This window comes from Amblyomma mixtum, chromosome 3 (assembly GCF_055824585.1).
Source record: "Amblyomma mixtum isolate Tamu chromosome 3, ASM5582458v1, whole genome shotgun sequence".
In the NCBI taxonomy this organism is placed as follows: domain Eukaryota; kingdom Metazoa; phylum Arthropoda; class Arachnida; order Ixodida; family Ixodidae; genus Amblyomma; species Amblyomma mixtum.
In genome coordinates, this window is record NC_143014.1 from 130,384,887 (window position 1) to 130,398,546 (window position 13,660).

The window sequence follows — 13,660 nt, forward strand, 5'->3', positions numbered from 1 at the left end:
CCTGTGCCTGCCTGCCTCCAATTGCTGAACAGACTCTTGGCCAACTCCGAGCCCACATAACCAGATAAAATTTCCAACAATAGCTGCAAGTTTCAAAAGTGTTTTTTAACTGCTGACACAGCAAGCAGGTCTTCTGCATAATAGCTTTCATCTCATCAGCCCCTCCTTTCATATTACTCTTTCAGGATCCCTTCAGAGAAACTGTAAAACCCATATACAAAGTGAGTCCAAAATGAGAAATAAACTTGCAGGAATTTCAAATGCACTGATTTCACAAACAACAGAGCACTTCCAAGAAAGGACAGCATAAATGCCCAGTACCCATGATGACTTTGTACGCTCTTCCCAGCTACATGTGATAACAACCTTGAAATCAGCAAGTTATTTCTGAGAAACAGCACTAGGAGCATGATTAGATAACTAACTTTTTGGCTCGCAATAAAACTTGCAAAGTGGTGTATGAATAACTGAGTGCTAAACATGAAAAGCACTAGCACAACAGCTGTGTTGTTCCCTGACGTCATGCTTCCTTACAAGTGCGACTGCTAAAGTGCAAAATACAAATTCATTAAGCCAACTGCATGTTTCTCTGAAAAAAAAAACTTTCTGTGTTGAACAGGAATAACTGTGAAAAACACAATTACTTGACTGCACTACAGAAATGAACAGTCCAAGGGCTGAGTTTAAAGGACATTTAATTAACAGTAAGTAAGAGTAAGAGACAACAAGAGGCTAAAATAAGGGTGCCACAATTAGGCATTGCACATAGAGCTAACAACAGATCCATAACGGTGGCAAAGCAACAAGTAGAGCTTTCACGTTTTTGCAGATAGTGAGCACTTTCAAAAAAACCTTAAATAACTTGTGTTTGTGTTGTTCAACCCCTCTTGTACATACTGTGCCTGAAAAGTGCCTCTTTAACTGCTCCATTCAGCAAACAGGAATTTACATTTTCCAGTTTTAGCCCTTATGAAAACCCCTGCATTTTTTTTCACTGAGCCACACAAGTCAAGAGAGGCTCATGTTCACTACAATGCATTTCATGCATTTCTTTTTTTTTTTTGCACACAAATAAATACACTCTATTCAATTTCACGGTGAACGCTTGTAAAGCTGATGGAGTTGTATCTACTTTCAGCATATTACAAGCAATAAAATCAACAAGTAACACCACAGCAGGCAAGTTCTCCTTCATTAAGAATTCTTAAGCTCCATTACTTATTTAAAGTAATCTCCACAAGCATGGCAAAAGCAGACCAAACCTCTTTCAGCTTGGTGCTAGAATCCCGCAATGAGTCCCTCCCTTCGCACATCACTGGAACATGCAAGGTAGTCCACTCTTGGACTGTGTACTGATACTGTGTGCAGAAGGGTTTATGTAGACACCCACAATATGCAGAAACATAGAGCTCCCTTACACAAATAAAATACCGAAATAATATAAGCACACAATACCAAAGCTTAACACTAGTGGTAAGTAAAATGACACGAAATTACTACTCCGTGCTAGGTGGTGAACTGAAAAATCATTCATACCCTATATCCCATATGGACACCATCACTAGACCCAATGAGCACCATAGCCATTGCATATATAACAGACAACGGTGGCTGGTAACCAGCCACAATAGTGACACCTGCTAGCACTATCAGGTATTAAACAAAGGGATAAAGATACAACCTTCTGGCCAAGAAACAACTTCTTTTCTGACAGCACAGTGACAGAGGAGTGTGACAGTTCTCCACCAGCTGCATCCTGAAAAAAAAAAAGAAACCTTCACCAGGTTGCAACTTTTTGTGTTACGATGTGTTAGAAGAGACAGGCAACTGCGATTTTTTTAAATTACACGCACCCTGCTGCAGCACTACAGTCTGATGTTTTCAATGAAACAGCGAATTATCCTTATATGTATAAAAAACCTTTAGAATGACCACTAATGCCCGAGATTCAAATTTGTACAGTCAACAACTTTTGCCTCCATTGGTCAAACCTTCGTCTTGTTGTTCAATTCAATGAGACGCAAACTCGCTTTTCTCCATGCTGCTCTGCACACACCACATGTGACTGCCTACAGGACCACTGCACCCCAGCACACTCTCCTACATCACCTCCCCAAGTTGACGAAAAGAAGTGCTCAGTGCTATACAAGTCAGCATGCATGGGGAGGTCCTAGAGCTCCTGAAGTGCACTGAGGGTAGGACATGCATGCTATTCCCAACAACAACAAGAAAAAAGTGCAATATGAAACATTTTTGATCTATCCCCAAAACACCTTCAGGCACTGATTATTATCCAAAGGGGGAAATGTAAGAATTCTCCATGAAGCGAGATTTCCCTCCTCCAGATGCCTAAGTATAAAAATTCTGACCTGACCTCACATCTCCACATTGTGATTGAACACTACTTTCACTGTCTCGTTACACTTCTTTTGATTGATTCCCGTCATAAGAAATTGTGATGTAAACAAATAAGCACATTTTAAGCATTTGAAATAATTCACATTTGCAAAACAGAACAAAAGAAAATGTGTACTGACTGGATCTATAACAGGGCTATCGTAAAAGGCAGAGCTACTCATCATCATCATAAAAAAGATTTTTTTTGCATTAATGCCGCATCATTTGAAATGGTTCTACGGAAGACTTTCCACATATAAGACCTTTTAGGGTTTTCCAATAGTTAGGGGTTGGACGTTTCGATTTGAATAGAAAAAAAAAAAATGAAAGTACGCCGAATTCATTTTTCGAAATTCAGTTCTAACTGAACAAGGTCAGTATAGAGCGTTAACATTCACACTACAGCTAGGCTATTGAGCAGGAGTTACACTGCCAAAGGAAAAAATTAAACCAGGACTGAAGCCAGAGGTGTGGCAAGACTGTGACAGCATTGGATTCAGCAGTGCAGTTGTGGGTTTTGAAATTTGAGGCGCTGTTCCACTACCTTACATGCCTCTGTAAACTGGAAAGCTTCATCTTCTCTCAATATGCCATCTATTAGTGTACCACTGTTCGCTCACTGCCATCACCCGCTTAGGAAAGTTACTTGCTTCTCCATTGCAAGCATATACTGTCTTTGCCAAAAGTAACCGAGCCGCTGCAACGGCAGAGGGAGCGGCCTCCCGGCCAAGCAGCGGCACTGTGGTTCCCCGCGCCAGCCTCTACTCTCCGGCTGCGAGCTTAAACTGGATGACATAAGCCTCTGCCCTCGCACTCTTTCCTTGGATGACAAGAAGTAAGCAGCTTGTGCGGCGAATGATTTCATGCCTTCAGAGCACTGTCATAATGAGTGAGGGCGCAGGCTTATGTCAGCCAGTTTACACTCGCAGCTTGGGAGCAGCGGCCAGCACCGGACACCGCAGCGCTGCCGCCAGCATGGCTGCTCAGTTACTTTTGGCAAAGACGGCACACTGACGCGAAGCCATGCATAAGCGATAAGCGACATGAAGAAGTGTCATGTTCTGGCTACTGCAATGCTTCCACAGCAGTTCCATCGCTGCTGTCAACAGGCAGACCAAGTGCTCCCCTCCTTTTGCTCAAGACAACACAACGATTCAACGATAATGCAACAACCCAGTTTTTAGAAGTAGGTAAACTTCCACTAGGGGTTTTGTCAGATGCTTCAGCTTCCATCATTTAAGTTCTGGTAGTTTTTTTTTAATGGAAATAGCATTTCCTTCACACACACAGTAGAGTAAGTACAACCGTATATGCGTTAATTAGTGGTAACTCGACTGCTGGTGTTGCCATATAGGTCAAAAAAAACTCTAAGTCACTTCTGGCTATACAGATGTATTATATTATATCCCTGAAACCAACTGGCAATTCGTATATAGAAAATACTTTCCGAAAACAGAGAAAAGAAACAAAAACTGCGTTCTGAAATACACACCGAAAAAAGCCTGCTGAATTATCAGAAAGTAAAAACTGAACAGTCCAAACCCTACTTAAATATTATGCCTTTTATACGGGATTTAACAGTGTTCAATTCATGTATAGAAACACAGACACAGTGCCTGAAGGGGATATGAGGCATAAAGATAAGTGGAAGGTTACATATTTAATCTGTTTTCTTCACTCCACAAAATTTATCCCTCTGCAATTATTAATGCGCTAGCACTACAGCTTCCACTTGGCCGCTTAGCCATTGTCTGCGCGGTCCCTCTGAGACTTTGAAGAGCTGGGTGAAGCCTGCCTGGGTGGAGTGGACCACCTAGGTCCCGTGACCTTGAGATGTCATCACAACCTGCCCACCAGATTGCGAACAAACTGCCCACCATGGCAGGTGACAGTTCAACTAATGATTGGCTGTGAGAGGTTGCTCGGGAAGAGCAACCTGGGTCTCGCAAGCCCCACAGGTGGCAGCACCTGCCATCGCAGGGCAGCGGCGCATCGCTTAACCGCTGCACCTGGAGTGGTATGAGGACTTCTAGCGATTTATGAATGTAGAGTAGAGAATGATAAATTTCGCATATATGGGCATTAACCCATTACCGCTCTCGTGTCATGCCGCTAAGGCGGAGCTTAAGTGTCCCCTCCAGTTTTAGTGCTCTAGAATGAAAGCCCCACTCTACAATTTCGCCGATCTTTGTCCGACATTGCTTGACCTTGAAAACCGAGCCTCAACCCGAAACCAAAGAGAAAACGAACGTGCTCGTGCACCTAATTAACATTTGGCCTGACAACGCTAAATCGTATGTCATTTCTTCGTCTTTTGCCTAAATGAAGGCCAATGTGTTCCTTCCATCTTCTACACAGTACCCCAGCTAACATGCACCAGGATCTCACAATAAATAGGCAGAGTATTTTTTTAAACACATGGAATCCCATGAATGCTTTCAGGCATTGTATGTAGCAGCAACTGCAATTTCTTCTAGTGGACCTATTAGGCAACATCCAGGTTTTTAAATACTGCCTTCAGGTATCGCAAACAAATTTTGTGAGAAAAATTAGAATTAGGCGTTTTTAATAAAGTAACTAATATTTCTGGGGTAATGCCAAGAAAAAAAACTACAAGTGGACTCCAGCAATGATGTCTGTAAGCCATATAAAAAGTATTCTACCACTCCCTCACCCACATGATGCATGCTTATCTTAGCCAGTACTGGAAACAGTACATCGAGTCTGCAATGAGATTTGGTCCCACAGTCATTGGGTGGTCACAACATGCCAGCATTTGAACATAAGTCAGAAGTACCTGTTTCAAAGTTTAGTTTATGCACATCTTCCTTCAGATGTTAACGTCGTTTCATGTACAGAAAAATATCCTAGTAGTCTGACACAAAGGCATGACTAGAGATAAGACACATCAAGATTTATGTCATGGCTAACCATGAATAAAATCACAAACTAGGTAAAACCAACACGGTGTCCGATTTTTTGTAAACGAATTCTTGTCTGCTGAAAAAAAACGAATTCTTGTCTGCTGAAAAAAAAAGTCCAGGCTGTCCAAGTCGCACCTCACACTGCTTTAGCTATGCTCCGGGAGCCAAAATATATGAACAAGAAAGGGGTAGACAGGTCATCCATCTTATAATCCTTGAATATGTGCTATAGGTGAAATAAAGCAAATGCATGGAGCACACAGAATAGAGAGAGCCCACCGCAAAACCCTTGAGGTAAATGTGCCCTCAGAAAAACTAGGCAAAAGCTTACAGCTGAAGAAGTATATGTGCAGTGTATTTAACCTAGTCAGATGCTTAAACTTTGTCAAACTGTCTAATCCAGGTTCTTTGAATAACAGCTAATATGAAGATGAATCTGACACTTTTTATGTGATACAAAAAACATGCACACGAGAACTCAGCAGTCACCAGGAAGACAGTACTTTATGGTGCACACCAACTTCCACAACTCACTTCTAGTGGAAGTTGAGAACCTCAATAAAAGAGCTATGGGCAATGTAACAAATCGCGTACCTTTCCCTTAGCACTTCTGCCCTTGTCCTTCGAAGGTGCTGGAGCTGATGCCGGTGGTGGTGCTGTCTGCTTCTTGCTCGCAGCAGTGACAGCTTTCTTCGGTGGTGGTGGCGGGACAGGCTTGGCTGGCTTGGGCTTGGGAGGTGGGATTATGACATTCACCGCAGGGCTCTGGTGCTTAGGTGAGGGCATTATGAATTTGTTGCCCTTCTTTCGAGCCAGCAGCTCAGGCAAAATGCGCGGCAGCACACCTCCCGAAGCAATTGTCACACCACGCAGAAGCTGGAAATAAACAAGCACCATTTGTACCATTTGTAACCTGCACCATTTGTACCAGTGAAAAAATAAATGACTGAACATCGCCTCAGCAAGTTCTGAAATAGGGACCACTAGCATATGCGAAGCAGTAAGCAATAAACAGTGATTCTATCTGGTCATCTAAAATGAGCCTAGATGTGCAAGCTATGTAAAAACTGTAATACATGAGGCTTCAATAAAATCAGCATAGCACCACTAGACGTCACTCATATTGTGACGAACCAGAAGACGATGAAGCGGGCAGTGGCATGGGCAGGAGCGCTCGTGCTAGGCTCACGGACATTAAACCATATCATCGCCATCGGCCATTTAGTCCTGTCTTCACCGCTTGCCGTCACGTAACATTTGGTGGAGGTGCTGGGTACCTTCTTCATCCCAATCCCGGAGCTTAGGAGCCTGCTGCCCACCGAGGTCTTCTGTGGAGTGCTCGCGGCTTCGCATCTCCCGGCGCTTCACCAGCCTGCCAGGTATGCCCCGACGTCGCCACTCTTCACCGCCCCGCCCCAAGCCCCGACCAGAAGACACGACGACACAACAACCGCAGCAACTACCCTGTGACCCCACTCACTGTCCACATGAGAACCCACATGAGAACCTAGAAGACCCAATGACCTACGACCCCACTGAACTGAGACCACTGCCACTGACCACAGACCCCATTGACCACCCACCCTCACACGAGAAACAAATACCCCAGCCCCTGCCGTTGGGTGTGTCCATGGGTCTCGACCTCTACTTCCAGAAACTGGTGGCTCCTCAGTCTTCGTGGAACTGGCTTCACCCGCTCATCACCTCTTTCATCGTGACGGCAAGCCCTTCATCTTCTCTTCTCTGTTCATATGTTCTGCCACGCCCATCGTCGTGTCCTGCTTGTCATCATCTATGTCATTCTTCTAGTACGCGCGATCGGGACGATCGCTCGTGGCCCCAAGTCATGTGACAGACTAGAAGACGATGAAGCGGGCAGTGGCACGGGCAGGAGCGCTCGTGCTAGGCTTGCAGACATTGAATCATATCATCGCCATCGGTCATGCAGTCCTGTCTTCATAGTTTGCCGTCACGTAACAATATAAGTTGTAGAAACCGAACTTTATGTGGCACAAGCCACATTTAGCCCATCCTGTTCGATCACATGCAAGAGTTGTGGTTCATTTTCTCACTGCAAAATTTTTACCCATTTTTTTTTCGCAAGCCCAGTCTTCTCATGTTTGTGATATACTGAAATTCTGGAATAATTTGCAAAGATTAGGCTTTGGAAGGCTAGCATGAATTTGACAAAATAGTCACAACTTCTGCAAAAAGATAGCTACAAATAAAATACTGTGTGTGTTCAATAAGCTTCTTCCCCTGACAGGTAGCTTTTGGTAGGTAAGTGATGGAACTGAAAGACCTGAAAGATGTAGATTCAAATGAAAGTTTGAAATGTCCCGTTTTCCAGAAGCAGATCAGTTATCAAAGTTGAAAATATAGACACCACTAGCAGTGACATACTAAGTAACCAATGCACCAACCTCTGCACAGTGTTGCAGAAGAATGAGGGTCCACTGATTGGTTTTTACATGCCAAAGCAACACTGCAGGATATAAGACGGGCAATACTGGAAGTCTCCAGAACAGTCTTGATCACCTGGGCAGGGGGAGGAAAGCACGAGCTACTTCCACCCTGGCTAATTGGAGAAGCCTCCACTGATGCCGTTATTTCACCCTCGCCAGCTAGGAACTTAAATAAAGGAGTAATTGGTGCTACAGTCTGTAGTAAAGAACAAGACCTAAGCACAAAAGGGTTCTGAAAGGAGGAAAGATCTCTCTGTATATCTATCCCTTTTGAATTCTTGACCCGCGTGACCATTGTAACCACTGTGCATCCTTTGTGTGTTTCGTGAACTCCATCAGTCACGTTATCTTGGGCGATATCGCCTGCTCTGTGGCGCCGGTGACATTCAATTTGGCATTGTGCTCCTTCATGTGTTAGCGATGTCGATGCAGCGACAGCTGCGGTAGTATTTGGCTTTGTGCTTGTGACTTTTGAAATTGTAAAGAGCACAGTAAGACCCACATGGATACGACGGGAACCACTACCTGACTATGATTTCTCGGGAGCCATTGCTCGTTTCGGCACCATAGATCACGAAATATGATTTAATAATTGCTGTTGACGCAGTAGATGCGTTTGGCCCACAGAAGAGCCAGCACATCGTGGAAACTGATTATGCAACTGTGTGGTAACTGAGTTCTATTGCAGTCGCATATATCAACATGGACAGTGGAAACCATTTCATGACAGTGGTTTGCTTTTAGTATGCGTTCATATAAACATTAACAAGTTTCTGCAATCATCTACAATTATAAGGTACCTCGTGCATTCATTAAATTGCGTGCACTCACTGTGCATAGAATGATCCTTCTGTGCTGCATGAATTCATTATGCGCGGAATGACCGTACATGTATTTGTGTGAATTATACTTGAAATGCTGTACTGAAAATGTCAGCTGCGCTGTATGAGATAAACTTAACACCTCCAGTGCGTCAACAAACATTACCTGTAAAGAATGATGCAACATAGACATATAGTGTATTATGAAAAGTAATATCTCTTTTCTACTGAAAGCAATAGAAAGGATGTGCCAATAAAAACATGCAAGATATGTTCTCTGTTCTCCCTACATTGGCCCAGTGCGGCGGTTATCACTGTTGACAGCAGTATGACCAATTTTAACAAGTCACAACAGCAAAGAAAGGGTGTACGAAAGCCCAAGCAAAGAGCAGTGTGTGATTCCATGCATAGTAGGTGGACAATACATCTGCCCACCTCCCCTTGCAGGCATGATTTTGGACCTGCCCACGCATGAAGCAGGTCGTCCGTCTTAATGGCTAGTGCAGTGCACTTTTAGCTAAGCGACGCAAAAATGATTAGAGGAAATTCCTCTGGCATTCCTCCTGCCAAGCTCATCTTTTACACGAACACCGACAATGCTGAGCTGTTGTCTCCCTCAAGGAAAGGCTGCCATGCACGTGCAGAGGTCGAATACTTTCGAGACTCTAAACTGGTATTGCGGATACCAGTACAGAATAATTGCAGTTGGCATAGTAAAGCGACTTGTTGACCTCAAAAACGTTGGGCCACGAAATTCTCCATCGACAGTCCTAGGGCCCGGCAAATTATGCAGCTGCATATTTGTTATACATGTTACTGGCATGTCTTACCATGTTTGTGGCCCCAAAATGTACAGCGGGTGGATGGATGGAAAAACTTTATTCCAGAGTCAATCAGCGGGTCCCAGGACTTCCTCTTCCCCCCTGCTAGGCATCAGCCGTAATCACCCCTTGGGACTCGGCGGCGGCCAAAGCTTGATTTGCGATGTTTCTTTGGGAAGTGGCCACGAGATCGCCAAACGAAATTAACTGCTCCGCTGCCATGGCATGTACAGGGAACGCTGAGCACCTAGAATGTTAAGTACCCCCCCCCCCCCCCCCCCAGTGCACAAGAGAACAATCCTTAGCACCATGAATGACCATGAAGATGGAACTTGCACTTCAGTGAGGAGGCGCCTCCAAGTTTCATGGTGGAAGAAGGACATGTTCCTTGATCAGCTGACATGCATGACGTACTCCAGCCACCTGTGCCGTTTCTTTAAAGAGCTCCATGATGGATCGGCGTCTTCTTGTTTTTCACAGGCTGTCCCAGAGGGCAGTGTGACAGCGGCAGGTGCGGACCGCTTGCTTGCTTGGCACACTCAGCTACAGACTCGTTTTCTAGGAGGCTTTCTTGAACTTGCCTGTTCTGTCAGACATTTGAGACATCCGGGAAGAACTGGGCACAGCATTCGTCAACAGCACCAGTTTCTTGGGTGCATTTAAATGTGCCTTGCTATTGAACTCAGTGTAGTACGATTTTATATCGTATGTTCGGGAAAGTTCTTTGAGCAGACACGGTCCCTCTGCTGCAATATCCTATCTGCTATGGGGATTGCCTGGCATCAAAGTGGCGAGCAGGCTCCGACGCAGCTTTAAAAAGTGACACTTGGTCCGCACAGCTCAGGTAGCCCGATCTACAGTTGGGTATGAAGCATAATCGCGTCTATTCGACTTCTGGACCCGGCTGGACCCCTCAGGTGTGCCACAGCAACCAGCACACCACAGCCATTATGTACATAGGTCGTGATGGCCATCCACGGCGTTGGCCCGCGCCACCACATGCGTCTGCACAACGATCACTGTGGCTGCTCCCAAACCACGACATAAAAAGCTAGTTCTAGCAAACTTTGTTAGTGCACTGTGCCTACAACAACCAAGACGAGCTCCTAACATCCACACCTTGTGATGCACTTTGTCAGCGCAAAACACCGACAAACACAACCTAAAACGGCACCGAAAGCCACACAAACTACATTCCGATAAAGTGAAGACATCCAGATATACCTGTCAGAGGACTCAGAATGAATAATTCTTGGCCACCCAAATTCTATTCGTGTGAAAGTGAAGATGATGATGATCATTTTTATGCGCAGAGCTCCAGAGTGTGCAAAGAGTGCCATGGCACAAGGTACCTTTGTCTACAAAGGTGGGGTCAACGACCCCCCATTTCCCAAGCTTTTCTCCCCAGATAAGCTGAGCACTAAGCCAGGGAAAAGCTTGTGCTCATCGCATCCCCGGTGGGTGCCCAGTGGAACTGGGGATCAAATCCCACACCTCCCGCATACCAAATTCCATTCATATGGAAGTGCACACAGTTCATGAGAGCAATTTTTCAATTGTAGACAGTGCATGAAAGTCACACAAATTAGGCCCTAATGAAAATTAGGTCATTTACAGTACATGTCTATGGTCCTTTCACCTCAACTGCTCAAACTAAGCATTCTAGACTGCAGCACTACATCTAGACACTCCACAGGGGAAGCCGCAAGCATAGTTTTCTGCACGACTGCTTAGCAGTACCCAGAAAAGGCTGCACAGAAATTTATTTGAGGTCTCTGTTTGATTTTTTTATTTTTTTGCAGAACCAGAAATCTTTTTATGACATTTCTGCAATGAATTTTGCACTCTACTGCAATATACACAAATCACTTCACTGTTTTCTGGCTCATATTTTACCTTACCTCAAACACTGCAAACTTATAAAAACAAGCATCAAACATCTTCTAAATTAAGACAATATATCGAAGTGATTAAATTGTAGTAGTAGTAATCATTGTTACGTTTGGCAAGAAGGAGAATAATAATAGAAGGAGAATAATAATAACAAAGGGCCTTGAAAACATGCTCCACATTGTGCAAATTTGCCATAAATAGGAGAAAGAATATGGGCCATATTGTTGCTCCTATTTTTTTCGAGACTTATACATGAATGTTTTTACTAGCGAGGCAAAAACGAATGCAAAAAAAAAAATAGAGAATGCAAATACTTCACACAGTAGATGCAGTTGCCAGAGCTATCACGCCAGCATGCACAAAATAATAAGCGGAGTTGCGTTGCATTATAATATGAGGTGAACAAACTAAGAGACTGGAATTTTGACAGCTTACCTGGTGCAGTTCATCGTCGTTGGCGATCGCCAGAAGGATATGCCGCGGCGTGACCCGTCCTTTTTTGTTGTCGCGTGCAGCGTTCCCAGCCAGCTCCAATATTTCCGCTACGAGTGGTGGTGTAGAAAAAAAAGAGTGCAGTCAAAACAATCGTTCGCCTTTCATATAAACTGCGCCCTCCCCTCCCCACGCACACTTTTTTTTTTTTAATGACCATCACTAGCTACATACAACACAGCCTGATGCGTTGATGCTCCTGATGTGTTAATGTTCAGCGGAAATCCGAAAGCTGCAGAAGCATTCTACGCTAACGTTTAGGTGGAATACGTTTTTGATGCTAAACTCCACGCTCTAACGTAGTAGAATGCAAGCATTCTGCATTAAAGCGCACGGCAGACATGTTCAACGTTAGCGCGAATGCTTAAATGCGGAACGCGCGAATGCAAGCGTAGTTAGCGCCTACTTATTAGATAGCAGAAAGTTTACTCCTACGTTGGCATTGCTTCTAGACGTACGTAAACAGCAGTCTTAAACAGCAAAACTATCAGCTCTAGCAACTAACACTTTAGAAACAGTCGTGGCCATTTCTTAAAGTCAATATACCTTAAAATGCGACGAATAGCGACACCAAGGAATAATTTGTTAACCACTAGTTTCTTTTTATTTATTTGTACTTTTTTTGTTGTTTTTTTTTTTTTGTAAACCATCGCTTTCCTCCTGCAGCAGTTCAACGATCTCCACAGATCAACAAACACAGCCAACACCAAGCCCGGCCTAGAGGTTTCACCCAAGCAAGTCGGAACCTCGGGTTTCGCAGCTTCGTTTGATGCTCGACAGAGAGATAAAGTGAGCGGTATTCAGCTTCATAGCAGTGCTTTTAACACTTTAGTAATGTGCTCACCTGTGAGGTACTCGATCACAGCAGCCATGTAAACCGGAGCGCCGGCACCGATCCTGAAGTGGTGGGTGCTTTTCCGCAGATAGCGGCCGATTCGACCCACAGGAAAGAGCACGCCAGCTTTTGCTGACTTAGAAACTGCCTTGCATCGTTTTTTCCCGCCTCGTGCTGACATGATGCGAGCTCTAGTTTGGTTAAATTCAGCCTCTTCGGTTATTTAGCCACACTGCATCCACCAAAACAACCGGCAACTCACCACCGTCCATACAGGAACCAGCAACGCCGGAAGCGGCCGGAAGTTTAGATAAGTGGACGAATGGTAAGAGCGACTTCTTTTGAAGCTGAGTTATGACGGGCGCCATGAGTCTCAGCTTGCTTTACCCCATTTGAAACTGCCCTACATTCGGTCATAAATTACAATAACCTTTAGACCATAGACAACTATAGCGAATCATTCATCTCTCTTTGCGCCTTGGTTTCCTTACGTGCCCTGCGTTACTATGGTTACTCCGTTGGCACCGCTACCTATCGTTACCCACCCCTGAACAATTCCAGAGTGCCCAGAGCACGACCCCAGAGCTCTGGGCACTATAACAAAAAAATGTTACAGTGAACTAGAATAGTGAACTATATTCACTGTACTAAGGTTATCCCCGGTATAATGTCCATCATGCTAGCATCGAAATTCTGTTGCATACTGCGGCATTTTAACAAAATATGTTGGCCTCTTCAGACACATATGGACATCTTGACCACGTTTCTTACTGCGCTATCTCTATATCCTCTTCTATATCCTCCTCCTAAGGCAAACGGATATTGCTCTGAACAGCGATTTTAATTCACATCGGATTTCACTTGCTCATCGAATCTTCCTAGTGCACACACACTGTTTCTTTTTACTACTTCATTATCTAGTTCTCGCCCTTCCCTCGACGCGGTCGATGCTGGTCAAGGTGTCTACCGACAGTTACTGTCGGTGAAGTTACAGGCGAAGTGAGACAGTTAC

General features: G+C 44.4%; 1 protein-coding gene across 1 annotated transcript in view; it reads right to left on the reverse strand.

Annotated features, from left to right (window-relative positions):
• LOC149351822 (core histone macro-H2A.1-like) overlaps positions 1–13,584 on the reverse strand; it is a 33,769-nt gene extending 20,185 nt beyond the window's left edge. The window contains exons 1-4 of the mRNA XM_089581149.1: positions 12,658–13,584; positions 11,757–11,863; positions 5,916–6,197; positions 1,682–1,756 (exon numbers count right to left, since the gene is read on the reverse strand). Of these exons, the coding sequence (XP_089437275.1) occupies positions 1,682–1,756; positions 5,916–6,197; positions 11,757–11,863; positions 12,658–12,829 (636 nt within the window). The 5' untranslated portion in view covers positions 12,830–13,584. The remainder of the gene's footprint in view (positions 1–1,681; positions 1,757–5,915; positions 6,198–11,756; positions 11,864–12,657) is intronic.
• Between the last annotated feature and the right edge of the window lie 76 nt (positions 13,585–13,660).